The 20,997-nt window shown below is 37.2% G+C and overlaps 1 protein-coding gene across 1 annotated transcript in view; it reads left to right on the top strand.

Moving 5' to 3' along the window:
* Positions 1 to 496: 496 nt before the first annotated feature.
* COL5A2 (collagen type V alpha 2 chain) overlaps positions 497 to 20,997 on the top strand; it is a 141,373-nt gene continuing 120,872 nt past the window's right edge. The window contains exon 1 of the mRNA XM_058664710.1: positions 497 to 860. Coding sequence (XP_058520693.1) covers positions 752 to 860 — 109 coding nt within the window. The 5' untranslated portion in view covers positions 497 to 751. The remainder of the gene's footprint in view (positions 861 to 20,997) is intronic.

The raw sequence follows: 20,997 nt of genomic DNA, 5'->3' as shown, positions 1-20,997 counted from the left end.
TGTCATACATTCGTTTATCTAATACCATTTTCTTATGTGTGCTATACCTGAGTTCCATTCAAACATTCTCCTTTCAGAATTTTGGAAAAGAATCAGGAATTGAGAATGGAGCAAGAATCCCACCTACTTACTCAAAAGAAAGGGTTAAAATGTGACCCTTGGAAGATTTAAGGTGGAGAAGGGAGTCCTGAATTATCTAAATCTTAGAAACTAGGCTGAAGATCTATATTTCCTCCCTTTTTCAGCAAGTAGTGGAAAACTTAGGGGTGTGTGTCTGGGGGGAAGGGTCTGGGGTGGGGGACGGGCAGAAAGACTTGGATTCTTTCCCTTCTAACAGACTTAGGAAAATAAAAGGAAAGAAATAAAAGTTTGTTTCCGTTATTAAGCCCTGTCTATGCTTAAAACACAACTGAAATAGGGCAAGTTAAAGGCACAGAGACGCGTGTTCTGATTTGGTTGTTTACCATCAATCAGACCGTTGCTTGGCAGGCACTGGATGGTTATGAGCCTGAACAAGCTGAAAAGGGGCAGGAAAAGAAGTGGAGGCAGCATTCTTCCTATTTAAAGCTGCATCGCTTGAAAAAAGTTTCCGCAGACTGTGCTGGAGTCTGTGCTGAAAAAGTGGGTTTGCAGCGGCTGCCCTGAGGCTGGTGCTGAAAAAAGAGGACCCCTCAACTGCCTTCATGGTGCTACAATAACCTCAGAATCAACTTTTCACTCCCAGGAGGACCCACATGTCTAATATTTAGATATGATGGCAAACTGGGTGGAAGCAAGACCTCTCCTCATTCTTACTGTTTTATTAGGGCAATTTGTCTCAATAAAAGCCCAGGAAGAAGGCGAGGATGGCGAGTTCGTCGGTGAGTTTGCTTGTGATGTTTATTGCACGGTTTGGGAAAGAAGTGGAATGTTAAGCCCCAGAAAGAACAGTAAGAGGAGGTTCTGGTTTGAAGTTTGAGACAGGGGCTGACAGATTTGCACCTGGGAAATGGCTCAGGAGACAATTGGGATATTTCTAAGTCCGCAGCTTTTCTGTCTGCCATCAGAAAGAGTGCATTACTGTTCCTGGGAAAGTCGACGATTAGGCTCCTTTGCCCTTGTGTGAGTGAGCAGTGGGAAATCTCACAGAAGAGTGGCTTAAAACGGGGCCATAAAGGCACTTTTCCTCAGCGGAGGTCTGTTATGTGGGCTGGAGTTTTAAGAGCAAGGAAAAGTTGCTGCAGAAGCTGGGTAGGGTGGAGTCTTTTTGTACTGAACTCCAGCCGCTTCATAAAATTCTTTGTTTAAAAGACCTCTGCAGCAGCCCTGATAGCTCTGAATTGTTTTTGTCTTTGTCTACTCCTTCCTTTGTCTTTACAAACGTACATTTCTTTATCGTTTTCATTTGTGATCCTAAGATTACTTTTGCTTACTGAGCAGACACAGTCTCCCGAATTTCTCCATGACACAGGCTGATAGAAGCCAGATTTCTGGAAGCGTGGTATTTTCCCACCCTAGTGACTGGATCATCAGGACAGTGGTGGTTCCCTGGTTGGAGGGTGGAAGGCAGGAAACCAGCATGCCTTATATATAACTTATTTGGCATGAAGTATTTGTGTGGTCATTATTCCTTAGACTCTAGCTCTTTATTTATTTATTCTTTTTTCTCCCAAAGACAAATCTTGCCTGGTTACAGAGTTTTTTCCTATGCAATTTGCATATGTTAGGGTTGGGTTATATGCTACAGTTAAGCAAGAATGCATTACTGTGAGAGATAAAAGGAAAATATGGAATCTGGTTTCACTGCTAATTAAATCCTTACTGTCAAGGCTTGAAATTTCAAATAATGACATGTACTTCTTGCTAATACACCACCACAGATTTCCATAAGTCTTTAACATCAGACTCAAATTTTCAAAACTAAACAAATTCACTAAAATTTTCAAATGCTATCTTTTAACTACATATCCATACACACATGTAGTATATGTGTATTTGCTAGGTGCTTCTGTGTATTTTTGCTCTAATCTTACAAAATTAAGCTAGAGAACATAAGTTCTAAAAGCCCCAAAGAGTGAAAATGAGTGTCTGGAGATGAATATTCAGCACTCTGTGAAGAGTCCCATAGAGGGGGCACTTTCTGAGATTTTGGAAATTTTATGTTTTAAACTAAGGAAATTTGTAAAAATGTAAAAACTCCTTGGTTTCCTTGTCATGGGTGAGTAGGATATATTGTTTCGAATGGTGGGGCTGATAACTAAATGAAAGTAGAATTTTGGAAAGTGAAGAAAAAGCACGGAAAAAATTACAATAGAATCGGAAAGTCTGATTGTAAAAGAAACCATTTGCTCCCCTCTACCCAACAAGCAACTTTATTTACAAAAATGAATGCAAATTTCTTTATCAACCTGTATTAACATTAATAACTTACTTGTATAAAGTATGAAAATAAGTCAATATTAAAAAAATGAAAGAATATTCCATATAGTTTATGATATATGGTGTAGACCATATGCCAGAAAAGTTTTTCAAATAGTTGTGATTATTCTGTAGATATTTCTGTAGACTGGGTGACTTTCCCTTACTACTAATTTCCACAAATATTAGGAACATGATGCTTGTACAAAGACGTTTCCTATCTGCCAATGAACTCTTCTGCCCTCAGTATAATTAAACACTACAGAAACTGGAATTCCAAGAGAAGGGGTAATTGCTTGCATGTATATTGTAAATAATAAAGTCTTCTTTTATTACTCAACCTAAGAGAATATATGTGATAAAAATTCAGTTAGCAAAATAAGTGATTATTGCCCTAACTACTTAAAATGATAAGAAAGGATATTTAGAATTCAATATATTCAGATGTATTTAGCTTCATTTACCTACTGTTTGTATTTGGATTTAAATTGATATTGTAGGAATACTTGGAAACACTTTATTTCTCCTGATCAGGCAAGTCATAGGCTTAATGAAAGTATCAGAATCTAGGAATATCATGTGAAATTGAATTTAGAAAAGAGTAAGCTTAAGGAAACACTTTAGAGAAATATCTAAGGCACTTATGCAAAGTAAATATATGTTTTTTAAATTGTAGCTATAGTAAGTAACATGTATTATGGCATTTAAGTAGAAATATGTCCTCTTGGAAAGTTAGAGAAATGTTATTGCATGTTACTACATGCATATAAGCTTTTTTTGGCATCTTTTCAAGACTTACAAATACGTATTTTCTGTATGTGACAGTGGTTATTTGCCAGAAATATTTCAAGAAGCAGAGCCCTTGCCTGATAGAAATAAGTATGTATGATAAGGGAAAGGCTTTCAACACAGAGAAATGTTAGTATTCGCAGGTTGTCATTACAAATTGTATACAGTGATCAACTATATTGGACTTCACAAATCTGTGTAATTTTTACATGTCAATTAAAATTCTTTCAAATCTTTTTTTTTTTTTTTTTTTTTAAAACAACAACAGAAAGCTCATGTTCCACATAAGAGTACTTGTTTTGATACTTAGTTCTGGCCTCTGACTCCAGCTTTCTTTTTTTTTTTTTTTTTTAATTATTTATTATTTAACTTCAGTAATTACATTGTATTATGTGACACAGTTACATAGATACTTGGGTTCTCCCCACCCCTCCCCAAACCCTCCCACCATGGTGGATTCCTCCACCTTGTTGCATAACCACAGCTCAAGTTCAGTTGAGATTTCCCCATTGCAAGCGTATACCAAACATAGAGTCCAGCATCTTATTGTCCAGTCAAGTTCAACGGCTTCTTAGGTATACCCTCTCTGGTCTGATGACAGAGCCAGCAGAGTATCATCCCAGTCAATTGAAAGCTCCAACATACCTTCAGCAAAAATTTACATCATTATGGAATTAATTGACATAGTAATGAGTAACCAATATGTTAAAAGTAAATGCGGGTTCCCAGCCACCTTCTGTGACCACCTCACCTATACTTCAATTTTAGTTTATACACAACATATAACATTCAAAACATAACATGTTATACATAACATCATATCATCTTAAATTAAGGCAAACATGTGGTATTTAACCTTTTGGGATTGGCTCATTTCCCTTAGCATTATGGTTTCCAGTTTGGCCCATTTGGCCACAAAGAACTGCATTTTGTTTTTTTTAATAGCTGAGTAGTATTCCATGGAGTAGATGAACCATAGCTTTCTTATCCAATCCTCTGTTGATGGGCATTTTGGTTGTTTCCATGTTTTTGCAATTACTGATTGTGCTGCTATAAACATAGGAGTGCATGTTGGTTTCTCATAGAACAAGTGTTCTGGATATATTCCTAGGAGTGCTATTGCTGGATCATACGGTATGTTGAATTTGAGTTGTTTGAATATTCTCCATACTGATTTCCATAGAGGCTGTACCAGCCTGCAGCCCCACCAGCAGTGGAGTAGGGTTCCCTTTTCCCCGCAACCTCGCCAACAAGTGTCGTTGGTGCTTTTATTCATGTGGGCCAGTCTTACTGGCGTTAGGTGGTACCTCATTGATGTTTTAATTTGGATTTCCCTTATTGCCAGGGAACTTGAGCATAAAATTCTTTCAAATCTTAAAAAAAGTAAATAAATGCAAGTTAGAGACTTTATGTCAAAATGAATTATTTTGACACATAATTTAGAAGATATGTCCAAGTGCTAAATTTTTCTAATGGATCATAAGTCTGCAACGTGTGTTGCAGCTCTGCACTGATGCCCTGACTCAAGCTAACTCCTTGTTCTAACAGCAGGAGAGCTCACAATCTTTTTTCTATATCATGATTTCTTGTATCTTTTCAGGTAGGAATATGAAGAAATTCATTTTTAAATCTGGCAGGACTTGAATGACATCCTGTTTTGTTTGTTTTTTTAAGTATTTATTTTATTTTTATTGGAAAGTCAGCTATACAGAGAGGAGGAGAGACAGAGAGAAAGATCTTCCATCTGTTGATTCACTCCCCAAGTGGCTGCAATGGCTGGATCTGAGCCAATATGAAGCCAGGAGCCAGGAGCCTCTTCTGGGTCTCCCATGTGGATGCAGGACCCCAAAGCTTTGGGCCAAACTCGAGTGCTTTCCCAGGCCACAAGCAGGGAGCTGGATGGGAAGTGGAGCTGCCGGGATTAGAACCGGCGCCCATATGGGATCCCGGGGCGTTCAAGGCGAGGACTTTAGCCGCTAGGCCACGCCGCCGGGCCCAATGCCTACTGATTTTGCAGAATCAAAGGACAAGCCTCTCACTGCCTACTTAAAACCTTCTTTTACATTAGAGGAAAAAAAACTTACTTTTTTGTTTACTGCATTCTGCTACACATAGTTAGACATAAATTAAAACACTACAAAAGAAAAATCCAAATGCCCTTAGTTACTCATAATACCTATTTCAATAGTAATTAGTTTAATGCAACTTACGAATGAACAGCTCTCTGTAAAAAGATGCTATTCAGGCCCGGTGGAGCAGCCTAGTAGCTAAAGTCCTTGCCTGCACCTGCCAGGATCTCATATGGAAGCCGGTTCTAATCCCGGCAGCCCTGCTTCCCATCCAGCTCCCTGCTTGTGGCCTGGGAAAGCAGTCGAGGACGGCCCAAAACTTTGGGACCCTGCACCTGCATGGGAGACCTGGAAGAGGTTCCTGGTTCCCGGCTAGGGATCGGAGCATACCGGCCCCGTTGAGGCTCACTTGGGGAGTGAATCATCGGACGGAAGATCTTCCTCTCTGTTTCTCCTCCTCTCTGTATATCCGGCTTTCCAAAAATAATAAAATCTTTAAAAAAAAAATCAGTAGGCATTTTAGGCAATTTGTAGCTAGCTCTTCACTCTTGGTTGTTGATCTTATGGTCCTGGGTGGCTGCTGGAGCTCCAGCCAGTTTGTACTTTCTGTGTATTTGGTTACAGGATTGGAGACAAAGGCTGTGACCCTCCCTCTCAAAACATCATTTATGGAATCTTTTAAATGTTCATAGCATTTAAGCTTATATTTACTTTTGTGGTCCTACATAGCTGCAAGGGAGGCTAATGAAGGTACTAGCCCTACGTACTAGCAATATACTCTACAAAGTAGAGCTATGCTGTGTAAAGGATGAGGATGGATGGCTGTTTTGATTTAGCTACAGAGCTGATCCAATGAATTCTGCATTGAATCATGTACATTGGTCTCTTTAGATGAAACAGAATAAAGAACAAAGAAATAAATGTAGTTAAGTGAGCAAACTCACTGGGATTAGGGTAAATTTCTGAGGAGACTTCAAAATTACAAACGTTGGAAGGTACTTCAGTGTTAGGCTAGTTTCCTTGCTTCCTGATTCGGATCAATTAAGAAGTGCCTATAACTTCTATCCAAAGTAGTCAATCTTTGTTGAGGACTTTATATCTCCCTACATAAGTAGATTGGTGAACAGATACATTTGCTAAATTCTTTCTATTGACCAATGCAATGTTTAATTTGACCAGGTCTCAAGCTAGTTGGTAAGTGAGCTATGCATCGTGTTGAGAGATCTTGTCATTAATGTTGATTCCTAGGCTTCCCTCTTTTCCAAAAATACCCTGATTTAATTGGTTGTTATGGAGTCTGAGAATATGTACTTTCCAAAGCTCTACAAGTGACTGATTCTCATCAGTGAACCCTTGTATTAAATTTTTACTCCCTACTTTTTTGATCTTCAATCATGGGCTTGTATGTTCTAAATCTACACATTATCACTTGGATAATAACTTGATATGTAGTTACTCACTTTATTCCTAAAGATACTCTATTATAGCTTAACAATAAAACACTGCAAATTCTTTTTTCTTTTTCCTGTGTAACATTCAAGTTATGGGTCAGCACTGTGGTGGAGCAGATTAGCCCAACACTTGTGATGCCAGCCTCCCATCTGGAAGCACCAGCTTGAGTCCTGCTGTGCAACCAAACTACTCCTAAACTGCACCTCCTTCATTTTTTGTTTCTTCTGCTCCTTTTTTTTTTTTAAGGTTTTACCTATGTATTTATTTGAAACGCAGAGTTATGGATAAAGAGGCAGAGAGAGAGAAAGAGAGAGAGAGAGAGACAGACAGACATGTGAATGCAGGGGTCTAAGGACTTGGGCCATCTTCTGTTGTTTTTCCAGGCTCATTAGCAGAGAGCGAGATCGGAAGTGGAGCAGCTAGAACTTGAACTGGTGCCCTTATGGGATGCTGACACTGCAAATGGAGGATTAACCTGTTGTCCAACAACTCTGGCCCCTGTAAATGCATTATCACTTTTGGAAAAATAGTTTAAAGCCTAAATTCCCCTCATGCAGACTTAGGTGAATTATTTGACTATGCAAAGAACACTTGTTATTCAAAGACACTTACAATTGAATACGCATTTTTCATTTGCAACATTTCCTGTTGCTTAACTTCCTGCTCTTCTCACTTTTATCACTTTCTGTAAAGACCTGGAATTTTTGTTAAAAATTATTGTAGATGTGCATGTTATGCAGGATGTGCAGTAAAAACAGAAAAAAAAGCTTTCAGAAGCTTGTACTTAGGAAACTAGAATTTTTGTAATCTGTGGTCAGAGAATAAAATTTTCTGGAGTCACAATTTGTTCTAAGTTCAAGAATAATTCATGCATATCATGACTTGGCCTTACATGGTATTCATAAAGTATGTGAAAATGGATCCACTTCTTTTGAAACTGATGTGACTTGCTCTGAGATAACAACATTGGAAAGTTTAGATTTAGTTGTAGGAGAAAAAGTAATACATAGATTTCAACCATGTTTGATCTTAACCTCATATAGGACTCATAAACTGTCACAATCAATAGTTATTTTCTTTTTAAAAATGATTTAATTTATTTGTATTGAGCAGGAAGATTTACAGAGAGGAGACACAGAGACAAAGATCTTCCATTTGCTGGTTCACTCCCCAAATGGCTGCAGCCAGAGCTGAGCTGATCTGAAGCCAGGATCTAGGATCTTCTTCCGGGTCTCCTACATGGGTACAGGGTCCCAAGGCTTTTGGGCCATACGCCTCTGCTTTACCGTGTAATAACCAGAGACATATATTGGAAGCAGAGCAGTCAGGACCAATCTAGCACATATATGGGATGTTGGTGCTTACAGGTGGAGGATTAACCAGTTGAGCCATTGATATGGCCTCATATTCAATATTTCAAAGCCCCCCCCTTCACATCTCTCATCGATTTTCCTGAAATGTTCCAAGGGAAGTGTTGCTCTCTACCTCCATGCTTCATTCATGGGCTTCTTCTGTTCTCTGTGTTCTGCTCGTAGGCTTTGGCTCACAGATTCCTACTGTATATTTTCTTTCTACATCGTCTATTGAAGCAGAATTTTCATAACAACTAAATTCTCGCATGTCTCAGGTCTCTCTTTCACTCGACTTTCTAGATTAACTTGGAGGCATTTCAAATACACAGTTCACTATCTTTTTTCATGTATTGCTTATGACATCAATTTCTTCTTTATCATACTCTGAACACTCAATCAATAAAATTCTTACTACTGTCTACCATTTGGCTTGCTTAATGTTTCTCAGTTTACATCTCATCCATCTCTGCTAAAAATGTTTCCGTTTGGGCCCTGTTTATTACTTAGTGTTTTAATTTTTTAAATTTATTTATTTTTATTGAATAAGCAGATTTACAAAGGAAAGACAATACAGAGAGAAAGTTCTTCCATCTGCTGATTCACTCCCCAAGTGGCCATAGTGGTCAGAGCTGAGCTGATCTGAAGCCAGGAACCAGTAGCTTCTTCCAGTCTCCCACGTGGGTGCAGTGTCTCAAAGCTTTGGGCCATCCTCAACTGCTTTCCAAGGCCACAAGCTGGGAGCTGGATAGGAAATGGCTCAGGCAGGACATGAACTGGTGCCCATATGGGATCCTGGCAGATGTGGATTTAACCACTGAGCCATCACACAGGGTTACTACTTAGCCTTCAAACTATATCCTTGCTTTCCACATGCCTATTCCACCCGCATATGTATACTGATCTACCCTTGAGTGTGGAATAAAACTGAAACTTGATCATTCAATTTCCCTCACTAAAATCTTCCAATGCTCACAGTAACTTGAGGAAAAAAATAATATTCTACTTTATTTAGGAATTATTTATTTTTATTTGAAAGGCAGAGTTATAGAGAGGAGGGACAGAGACAGAGAGAAACAGAGAGGGAGAGAGGGAGACGGACCATTCCCCAAATGGCTGCAATAGTTTAGGAGCTGGGATGATCCAAGAGACGAGTGGGTTCTCTGAGTCTCCCACATGGGTGCAGAGGTTGAAGGACTTGAGCCATCCTTTCTGTGTTTTCAGGCCACAAGCAGAGAACTGGAACAGAAGTTGAATACCTGGGGATAGAACTGGCACCCACTTACGATGTAGGTGTTGCAAATGGACAATTGCTTTGTTATGCCACCATGCCATTAGCTGTCTCAGAATAATGAATCGCTTATAGCTCTCATGCTCCAATACACATCACACACACACATTTTTCTTTTTGTAATCTCTATGGTTCATAGTCTACTGGGAATTCACATTCTGTCACTAGTTTACTAAATGCACTCATGTTGCTGTTTCACAACCCTGGGTCACCTCTCCCATGCAGGAACTGTATTATGTTGAGATTGCTTTTCTCCATGAATTTATTTTACAATTTCATAACAGATTAGTATTCCTAAATTCCATTTTATTGTGTTACTACTAGTTTAATGGTTTATTCCAGTTTGCCACTGCTTGTTGTATCACACTTAGTACATTATATCTTTTGTGTTTTAAATATAAATATGCTAAAATAATCCAACTGACTTTCAATACCACTCATAATCTTCTCCGTTATACCAAACACCTGAAATTATTTTGGTTGTCCCTACTCAACACAATCGATAGCTGCACACCATACAGCATCTTTTCTCAGGTCACATCCAACCGGTATATCTAATCACCTTTGCTGTTTGACTACATCAATGCTTTTCTTTTCATCCTCTCTCTACTTGTTGACATTTTCCTCCAAAACTGTCTCAGTTATACCCAGAAAAAATTAGGAGAGTTTAATCTTCAACAGATAACCCCTTTGTTTCAATTGCATGTTTTCTAAGTGTTTGGGTGCGTTAGTATTACTTAATGGCAAGTTTCTTGGGAGACAGGGGTCAAGTCACAAATTCACTCACTACACTAGGTACATGGTAATTATTTCTTGCACATACCAAGTGTGAAAAATCCAAAAAAAATCTCTATTACAATGCATTCATTTAAGCCTGGGTAAACTGATTTCAATTCAGGGTTTGCAAATTCTTTTGTGTATTGTTAGGTAGCTTTTATGATTTCCTTATGCTTTAGTTTCCTTTTCTATAAAATAAGAATAATATTATATCAGTTTTTATGAAGACTATCATGTATGTGAACCACCTATATGATAGCATGATATTGAAAAATATAGGAGGTGCCCATCAAATATTAGTAAGTATTATTACATTGCTCAATCATGTAACATCAATAAGAACCCATTTTTATTGGTTAAGTTGAGAGCCAAGATGTTAGATGATATATATAAAATTGAACAACTTCTGTTCTCAGAGAGATTTACATCAAATGAAACTTAAAATGTAAGTTTCATCTACTATTGTGGGATCATTGCCTTGATAATACACCAATAATTTTATATTGTATTCATAAATTTTTCTAAGCCAATTAAAAATTTTGCTTTTGAAATAGAAGGTGTATATTGTATCATCTCCTTTGGTAGCCTTACTACTGGGGAGAATAAAAAGAAGTCAAGCAAAAACCTCTTCCCTTTGGAGAGTTGCTGATGGTCCCATGAACTGAAGCATCATGTTCCTCTGCTGTTTCACAAAAACATCTCGTTCTCTGTGATCGTTTCCAGTTTATGTGAAAGCCATGTGTGATCCACTCCATGTCGCAGTGATGCCTCATGCCTATTTGCCAACCTTGTCTCGTTCGCAAGTTATTTTCTGAAAAATGTGCCACTCATAAAATGTTTATTAAAAATTGGAAGCTTGTTTTCCCCTCTGCATTGCTCTGGTTGCCTTGGAATGAGAGGAATTGCTACACTGCACCGGGATTTACAAGGCTGCTCCTGGGACTCCTTGGATATGGTGCTGGGAGGGACTGTCTTTTCCCAGACTTTGCAGTAAGTTACCTCATTTCCCAGACGCTGTTAATCTACTTCACTGTTCATTCCCAGGAGATTCTTGTGAAATTGACTCCAGAAAGCAGAAATGGGTATAAGATACAGACACATTTTTCTTATTTTGTTGCACTTTGTTTTTCCTTCTCAATTTTTTTTTTGTTTTTATTTTCCTTCTCATTTTTTAAGCCTTAAAAAAAAAGAGCTTAACCTAAAAGAGCTTAACTGAAGTGGACTTTCACCAGATGATAAAATACTATGGCATTTCTTGTATTTGATGCTAAATGAATTGTTTTGTAGCCCTCAGCTTTAGATGATTTTCGTGATGGAATTCAGAGAATACAGATCATTACCATTGCAAATTCAATTTTTACATTCCAAATGTTTCTAATTCTCTTAATAGAAGTTATGTGCTTATTTACTCTTGAGGTGGAGAAATCTATCAGATTTATCTGTGCTGGTTTGATAGTATTTTTAAGCCATTTTCCCCTTCTCCCTCCCCTTTTTTGGAGCTTTATGTTGAAGAAATCACACTATATAGTTTAATTCAGGCAATAATGTTTCTTATGTCAGTGCTAAGATTTTAGCTAGGCTTTCTGGTGGAGTGGACTGGGTGACAGTGAGATTAACTAATTACCATGGGAAAAAACACCAAACAAGTCTCTAGTTTTCTTCTGTTTGATTATAAACACAAAACTTCTGTCATTTCACCAAAGGCCATTAGTTCCACTGTGTGTTACAAAGTAATGAGAGATCTTGACTAAAGAGTTTTGTTTTATATGAGTTTATACTAGAAAAAAAAAAAAGAGGTGAAGCCATGAATGAAGAACGACTGTTAATTCCATTAGGGAGGTTTTGTTGAAGCATGAAAGGGAAATGTTGTTTAGTCTTTCTAGATGCTTGTTAAAACAAAAAAACAAAAATGTTCAATGCTTTTTCCATTCCTTCCCTGTTTTCCCTTAAATCTTGAACCCTGTTAAGTAGAATCGATGTGTTTTTAATTGTAGTTTATGTTTTTCTCCCTTAAGTGTAGTATAACTAAAATGAACTTTGCTTAGAAACAACTCATAGCTTCCCCAACCAATTGGCATTCCCATAATCTTGGGAAGATTTCATTGTACTTACATTTTCTTTGACTATTAAAACAAAAAGGAATGGTGAAGGGTAATCTTTTGTATAAAGGATTAGACTAAATTGAAACAAAAGGAGCTCTATATATTGATCTAGACAAATGATTGCAAATTCCACTGGGAGTCTTCATGTTTTGGTATGCAAAGGAAGACTAAATATGTTAAACCAATATGTTTTATGATATTTTAGTATTTTTGGCACATAAATATTTCTCCTACATGTGTCAAAGGTATGTCTCACATAAGCTGCTTCATGTCCCTGCCATGTGTTTTTTGAGTACAGTGCTGCCAATGCCCTAGAAGCAAGAAGCAGATGACTTATTTTACTTTTTTGAGAGAAATATGCTTTGAAACTCTATTTGAATAACAGGCCGTTGGTATTTGAAGGCCACCCTTGCCTTCACGAGGGTCTCACAGAGTTGCTCCGTTTGCATGTCGCTCTTCTAAACTGCCTCAAATCATGGACATTTCCATCCAGTCTAACTTCCTATAATATTTAATCAGTTGTGGATCCTCTTGTTTCTAATGACGTGGGAAACTAGAGCTTGCTACCTGTGCTCTGTAATTATTGCTTTAGTACAGTTTTAATCCTATTACTCACTTATAATGTGAGTTTATTATACAGTGATTTTCCTTTTAGGAAATCTGGGTGATATTTTCTGCTCCTGGGAGTCAGCTGACAGTGGCTCTGAAAGAAATGTTTTAATGTTCCATTTAAACTGTGATTAAGATTCTAGAAGGATGGAATTTAGTTGTCATAGAAACTCCAAAGTGTCCATGAAGAGTTTCACAGTCTAAACAGTAGAATCATTTAAAGTCTATTATGTTGCTTAATTTGTCTTATATTAATCCATAATAATTATACAATGTTAGGGGACATAGTACAATATTTCAATATGTGTATGCTGTGTGGTGAACAATTCAGGGCAATTAACATTTCCATCTCATCAAATATTTATTTATAATTTTCATTGGAAAGTCAGAGTTACAGAGAAGAGATACAGAGAGAAAGATCTTCTATCTGCTGGTTCACTCCCCAGGTGGCTGCAATGGCCAGAGCTGAGCCAATCTGAAGCCAGGAGCAAGGATCCTCTTCTATGTCTCCCACACGGGTGCAGGGTCCCAAGGCTCTGGGCAAAACTTGACTGCTTTCCCAGGCCACAAGCAGGGAGCTGGATGGGAGGTAGAGTAGCCACAACAGAAACTGATGCTCTTAGGAGATGACAGCATGCCACGCGAGGATTTAGCTAGTAGGCTACTGCGCCAGGCCCAAAGTTCAGAATTGTTCAGCTCTTTTCTTTATGACAGATAACAAGGCTATTTTTTTAATAGAAACTTAATTGCTTAATATATTCAGAATGGACATTTTCTCACCAGATTCCAAAAGTTTCTGAAGATATCTTTTGAATTCTTTCAGGATTGTACCTTAAAACGTACATGTATATTCAAACTGACCTTTCCCAAAGCAGTTGCCCAATTTCCTGGCATCATGTTACAGTGGGAATTTCTGCAACCTGTTCTTTATCTCCTTGCTTGCAATCTCTTCCCTTTCTTATCTGGGATATTTTGGAAAAATAAAATATTTTGGAAAAAAAAATCTTCCCACTGTGAAAACCTTCAGTAAAAAGTTTTGACACGGAGTGCCTGTGTGCCCCTTTGGGATCAGCAGCATGTGGGAGACAGGAGGGAGAGTGTGGAAGTATCACGTGCATCGGACAAGGGTTCTCTGACAGCGAAGAAGCAAAGTGATTGATAATTGACCTTTATCGTCTCGCTGAGGTATTTTAAAACATAAGGTTCCATGCTGATATGCACAGCGATACGGTCATATGTATAGATTTGTTTAGACAATTTCAAGGTTTTTGTCAACCCGGGTTTTTTTCTTTGATTCTTCAGTTGTTTTTCAGCATGTTCTAAGGCTCAATTGCTTTAGAATCAATAATATAAGTAGTGCCACATGCCACATTTGTACTCTTTTGAGCTATTAACATTTATACTGTAAGTTAGACCTGGAGGTAGTGTGAGGAGGGCATTGACTTAACAGGTGAGAATTTTTTTTTCTTTTTAATGCTTGGAATTTCCCTAGTTCTAGACCACTAGTATTTTTCTACATGTAGAAATTTTATAGTCAACAATTCCTACATTAAGAACTTCTTTTCTGGGCCCAGTGTGATTAAAAAGTCCTCGCTTTACACACACTGGGATCCCGTATGGTCTCCAGGTTCTAATCCTGGCGGCCCCACTTCCCATCCAGCTCCCTGCTTGTGGCCTGGGAAAGCACTTGAGTTTGGCCCAAATGCTTGGGATCCTGCACCTGCATGGGAGATGCGGAAGAGCACCTGGCTCCTAGCTTCGGATTGGCTCAGCTCCAGCCGTTGTGGTCACTTGGGGAGTGAATCATCAGATGGAAGATCTTTCTCTCTGTCTCTCCTCCTATCTGTATAGCTGACTTTCCAATAAAAATAAACAAATCTTATAAAAAAAAAGAACTTCTTTTCTATCTAGCCTAAACAGTTAGCAATGCCAGGGACTGTGGGGTCTCCTGTCTGAGTTCTGACTTTGCTTTTGTTAACCTTGTGACCTCCAGCATCTGCATGCTGAGGATGACTTTAAAAGATGACTCTTTATGGACACAGAAGAAATGTGGATTTTAGTAGCACTTTTTAAAGGATTTCCTTCACAGTCATTAATAGAGTATCGCCTCCATGAATGAAATAATCTTCCTGAGACTATTCGTAGTTACTAAATTTGGTAGGAGGAAAGATAAAGGAGCAATAAGTTCTAGGCATCTGACAAATAACTGAAGGCTAGGTGGGTGGAGGGAGGGTGTAGTAGGGACACCTGAAATGATAATTATGGGTTCTTATTTAACTTATATTTTTCCCCTTGGGCCAATCCTGTGCTCAGCTCTGGGGTACCCACAAACCAAGTCAGGAAAACAAATGGACAAAAACCTTCAGAGTTATTGGAATGCCTTTCACAAATTCAGCAGTCCGTAGATTCATTCAAGTCAGTTCTTTCTTTGCTAATACCAAGATTTTAACAGTTGTTTGTACATACGGCTCAGGTGGAGCTGCTTGAGAAAATGAGACTCTGCTCAATACATATAACCTCCCCTAATGTTCCTGATGTTTTACTGAGATGAGAGTACACTCATTTGAACCCTGGGGCACTGTTTGTGTGAGGGAGGACACATATCTTGCTCTAAGAAGTCAGTGAAGAGCAAGCAGCTATTTGCACTCTTTCGACTTACATTAAGTAAACTTGGCAATCATGTCCCAACAGCACTGACTCTGAGTCAGAGAACTGGAATGTAAGTTTCTTGTAAATACAGCGCAGGGTAGCTTAATTCTCTCATTTATCCAACACAATAGTACCTCATATATATTTTCTCTTTACATATCGCAAGTAGAGAGTTCAGAATATTTGTGGAAATTCCTTGTCAGCTAAAGGTTGTGTTATTATTTCAACATGCTTATTAAAATCTGAATTGAGTAAAGTTGTTTACTTATATCATTTTCTGGCAACATCCAGGGCCCCAAAAAGGAACTAAATAGGGAAAAAAAAAATCAAGGATAGCTGCTTTGATCAATCTAACATGAAGAAACAAAATCATTTTTTTGGTAAGATAGCTTGATACAGTCAATTCTGAAGGAAAAGTGTAGCTTCCTGGCAGAAGGCTAGATCCACTACTTTTTATTTTTTCCTTATTAATGTCTCATCAGGAAGCCTTTCTCCAAATCAAAGTTACATTCTAAGGGTCTGTTTGCAGCATGGAATCCCTCTTCCAGAGGTTACAAGGGGACTTGGAACTAGAAGTTTAAACTGGTGACAGATCTTCACAAGAACTGGAGCCAAGTGTTTAGCTGAAGCTTCCATCTTCCTTCAGGCCTGTGTACTTTCTGGTGTATTTTAAGAATCCTGTGTGGACAGAAACATGCAGTTAGAGAGATGAGAGTCTCAACTAAATAGACTGGTACTGTCTTTCATGAATGAATTGTTGAAATAATTTGAAAGAAAAGTTTCTAAATTAAAACTGACCGCTGCACAGGAAACCTGTACTCTAATTGCAACTGTATCAGATATTGTGGAAGTGACTTAAATTCTTTCCACCTCAGTTTCCTCCTTTGTAAAATCTAAAAAATCACCCAGGAACAATTTTGCCATTGAAAACCCAGAATGAAAAATGACTTCAAAATATTCATGGAAAAGGTGTTTGTGAAATCCTTTTATGTGGATTTCAAGGTTTTTCTTTTTTTGCAATAAGATTGTCTTTTAATTTCATTTTTCCCACAAGTCTTTGGAAGTCTCCTTGTAGAATATTTCCATACACAGACTCATGTTGGTTGGATTTGTTGGTGTAATTCTGTAAGTAGTCTCACAGGCATGGTGAAAGAAAGCATCACATGTAGTCTCTGGGCAAAATATGTGTCACTACTATGAATTAGGAGTTGAAATTTGATCCAGAGTTATAATTATGGTTCCCTTAAGGAACACAATGCCTTATTTGTGCTTTTTAGTGAATGGCTCAATAACAAGTTTCTAGCTAAAAAAAGATGAGGATTATAGCAAAAAAAAATCACAATGAATGCATGTAAAAGTGTATAGGTTACATGTTAACTTAGGCTTTTTAATAAAAAAGGTATATGAATGTGTACTATTTTACCATCATAACACTCAGTATCTCTAAGGGTTTAGGCAAACTCATGTCTGAGTTTAGCATTGTGTCTTCTAATCCTCACAGTAGTACTGCTAATTTTTTTGCAGGAACCAGTGAACCAATGGTACTGCTATGTCATTAATAATATTAATGGGAAGAAACTTAGATGAAGGAGAAAAATAAATAACAGTAGTTATTATTATTGAACATTATGACTTTTTACCTGAGGAGTAGAAAACATGTAATTTCCCTACTTGTACTCAATTTCTTATTTTTTCCTTATTCTTCATGTCTTATTTTTTAGAATAATGTTTCTTGGAAGATTATTATAGTATGAATATTTAGGATGTTTGATTTACCGCCACTGGTTTTTTGAGCAAAGAATATTTTGGATCATTCTGCTTGTCTTTTTTTTTTTTTTTTTTTTTGGGAAAACGAGACTCTAATTCTGTGTTTCTTTCTCTCATTTACCTCGTTTGCCAGCACTGACTGAGTCATGTAAACATTTTGTTTTCTCAGCTCCCACTGGAAGCTCAGTACAAGTCATTTGGTGGTAGGGCAGAGTGGAGAAGGGAAAAGCCTATTTTTAAATGACTGCAAGAAGTAGGTATCTAATGAAGATAAGGATCTGTTCATATTAAAAGTTTGGTGAACTTATTTAAAAATAACTACCCACAAGTACTGACATATACGTTCAATCAGAAATTCTAGTGGGTGAAAACTGTCAGGTTCTAACTTAATGTACTCCTCAGTAAGTGAATCATTTGTGTGTATCTTAAAACACTAGACAATAACTTACTTTTGGGGGGAATATAAATTACATCCCTGAAAAGCCATTATAAATGTGTGTCAGTAACACTAGAATTTGCTTTGGATGCTGCTGAATAATTTGTTTGCTAAAAGAAATGATGCTCTAATCTTGAATGATGGTGTTTTGTTTGAAATTGTTATTCTCCTTGCTCTGTATCCCATCATGCAACTGATTTGACAGTGATTTTCACTTAGTCAGTATACATGTACAGGAATGGTGCAGAAACATACATTTGCACCTTAATTCAAAGGATTTGCTTGTCTAACTCAAGGATGAGACGAGTAAGACAAGAGCAAGGAGGACAAAAGAGTATAGAAAGAAGAGAGAAGGCAACAATGTGAGGTCAGAGAAAATGTCAGTGGGCAGAATATCTGACTAGAATCATTTGTCTGGGTTAAAACTCAGATAACTTTACTGTTTCTCATTTCTCTTTCACAGCCAAATCCTCCCAGTCCTCAATCAAATCTGACAGGCATTGTGTTTCATTACTTTTTTGAATACCCCAGACATTTTTAAAAATCTTTTCTCCTTTTAAGTATGGCACTGGTAGTTTTTTCTATTCCTTATTCATGATTTTGTTTTACTTGTCATACATTAAGTGCCACTGACAAATCTGCAATGCCAAAGAGACTTTAAGGCCATCTCTCCAAACCAGAAAATCAGATGCAGATCCAGTGCTAAAAATATATCATGCACTCAGTAAATGTTTTTCATTAATATTCCAAACAAAATGTACTTATCTTGATGGTTCCGTCAAGTGCCTTTTTTTACTAATTGTCAGATTATTGAGTAATTTCGTTAATCAAACTTATATGAGTAATTAAAAACTCAGAGCCTGTATTTATATATTAGACCAGCATTTATTTATTAAATTAAGATTACCTTTATTGCTTTGCTCATGAAATATATACTTAAAAGCATCCCAAATTGGTGATTAAGTGGGAACAATGTATACTTTATTCGTTAAATTATATATGCTGGGATGCTTTTCTAAACTAGTCTATACTTCTGCTCTGCTTACTTTAATAAGCAGGGATTATAAGCACTGTGAAGATAACCAGTGAATAGTGTGTGTTTTTTTTAAATCAAGAATATTAGTGAAATACAAATAATAATAAGTTGTTGGAAATACTTCTACATAATGATACATGGCATTTCCTTTTCTAGCTAGGCAATGTGTTATTCTTTTGAATGCATGAAAGATCGGGTGATGCCATGTTACCAATGACAAGAAATGTGCTGTATCAGTGGCAGGGTTAGTGTTTTCTGTGCTGGCCAGCAATATACTCTGTTGACTTTTTTTCTTTTTAGCATTCTCTCTATATATAAATAATAATGTGTGATATTCACGAAGTATATCCACTCAGTTAATGGACATGCATTACCTTACATTATATGATGAGACTTAGAAGAGATAAAATTACTCATAGCATTTCAGACAAAGATGTAAAACCTAGGCATTTTGGCTCCTCATCCAGGGCTCTTTTAATTGTATGTTTTAGAAAGGGGGGAAGAGAATTTTGGTTATTATGAAGAGTACCCCTCAATACACAAACATCACTTAGGTTCAGTACCACATTCTTGAACATGTCAGTGACACCAAACCTTTTGGAGGTGGTAATTACAGAAAGTGTAGTTTGATGTTATAGACAATTCATTTTCTTAAAGATCGTATTTAGTTACGCTATGACACCTGGTTTCTAAAAGTTGTGGGTGTACATGAGGAGCATAATGAGAGGGGAAAATAACCACAGTGTTTCTAATTTATCCAGATAAAATTGCCTTGTGACGAAACTGGTACCTTTCAAGCTGAACTCTGCATATAAATTAAGGAAGAAATTCAAGCTATATGATTGAAAAATAGCAAAAACAAAAAACAAAACAAAAGAAAAAAAACAAGTCATGGAAAGGAAATTAATACCTGCTTAGCATTTTGTTAGATGCTCTTAATTTTCAAGGTTTCTGCCTTAGCTTTATATACTCTGCTGTTTGTAAAATTAATGGGGGAGGCACCAAGCTAGTACTTACTGGTTTTCTTCCTAGATCCCTACATTCAAAGTGCCATCTTAGGCAATGGAGTAAAAAGAGTTAGAAGTGGTCTTCATACTTCAAGTACTAATACAAGAGATACGATTAGTTTTAGGTTTTTGTAAAAAGATCTAATGGGTAAATAAACAACAACATGTCATTGGAGCACCTGCAGAAAGGATTAGACATGTAAGGATTTTAGTAGGAGGATTTCTAATGGCAATATTTACTAAGAAAATATTTTTGTTGTAAGGACATTTTTGATCAACATAATTTTCATGAAGGCAGCTATAAATGAGTTAATAATTAGATATCCTGCAGAAATGTTTTGTCAGTTTGCATAACTGAGAAGACCACCAATCAGAAATATTTGATTTATATTCATGAAATAACGTGTCATAGTGCAATCAATGTATATATTATGAATAAACTCAGAAGTAGAATAGGTTCCTGACTTTGGGAAGCTTTCAGTGTATTTACAAACATTTGAAGTAATCATTCTAAAGAAATAATTGAATAGGAAAGTTTAGAAGACACATTTTGGAAAATAAGTCAAGAATCAGTTTAGGTAATGGAAAAATCAGATGAAGTGGTTAGGAAATGAATGAAAATTTCTCAGAAGAAGCAGACAGGGAAAAATAGTGTGGTGAAAGCCATCAGAAAGTTTATTGCAAGAGATTTTTGTGCCTGTTGTGCATAGGATGGTGGAGGAAAAGTTACTGGATCTGGCAGCATGGAGTCAGTCTTCTATTGCATTGTGAGATTTCTTTAAGAATAGAATTTCTAGTGCCCAAAGCGGTAGCCTAGTGGGTAAAGTCCTCACCTTGAACGCGCCAGGATCCCATATGGGTGCTGGTTCTAATCCCAGGGGCCTGTTTCCTATCAGGCTCTCTGCTTGTGGCCTGGGAAAGCAGTCGAGGATGGCCCAAAGCCTTAAGACCCTGTCTCTTGGGGAGACCTGGAAGAGCTCCTGGATCCTGGCTTTGGATCAGCTCAGCTCAGGCCATTGCGGTCACTTGGGGAGTGAATCTCCTCCTCTCCCTATATACTTAAATTTGCAATAAAAATAAATAAATCTTCAAAAACAAAGAATAGAATTTCTAAAGAGGAGATCTCCAGAAATCATAGTGTTTTCTGAGCTAATTTTACATGGTAATTATTAAATTCACATAATTGTTTAAAATGTTTTTTCAATAAATTTAAGGCTTATATTGTTTTCTAATCTTAAGGACATTTTATCAAAGGAATGAATATAGT

Source organism: Ochotona princeps, chromosome 5, assembly GCF_030435755.1.
Source record: "Ochotona princeps isolate mOchPri1 chromosome 5, mOchPri1.hap1, whole genome shotgun sequence".
Classification (NCBI taxonomy): Eukaryota; Metazoa; Chordata; class Mammalia; order Lagomorpha; family Ochotonidae; genus Ochotona; species Ochotona princeps.
The sequence above is the reverse complement of the archived record's forward strand: the minus strand, read 5'-3'. Positions and strand labels throughout refer to the sequence as shown.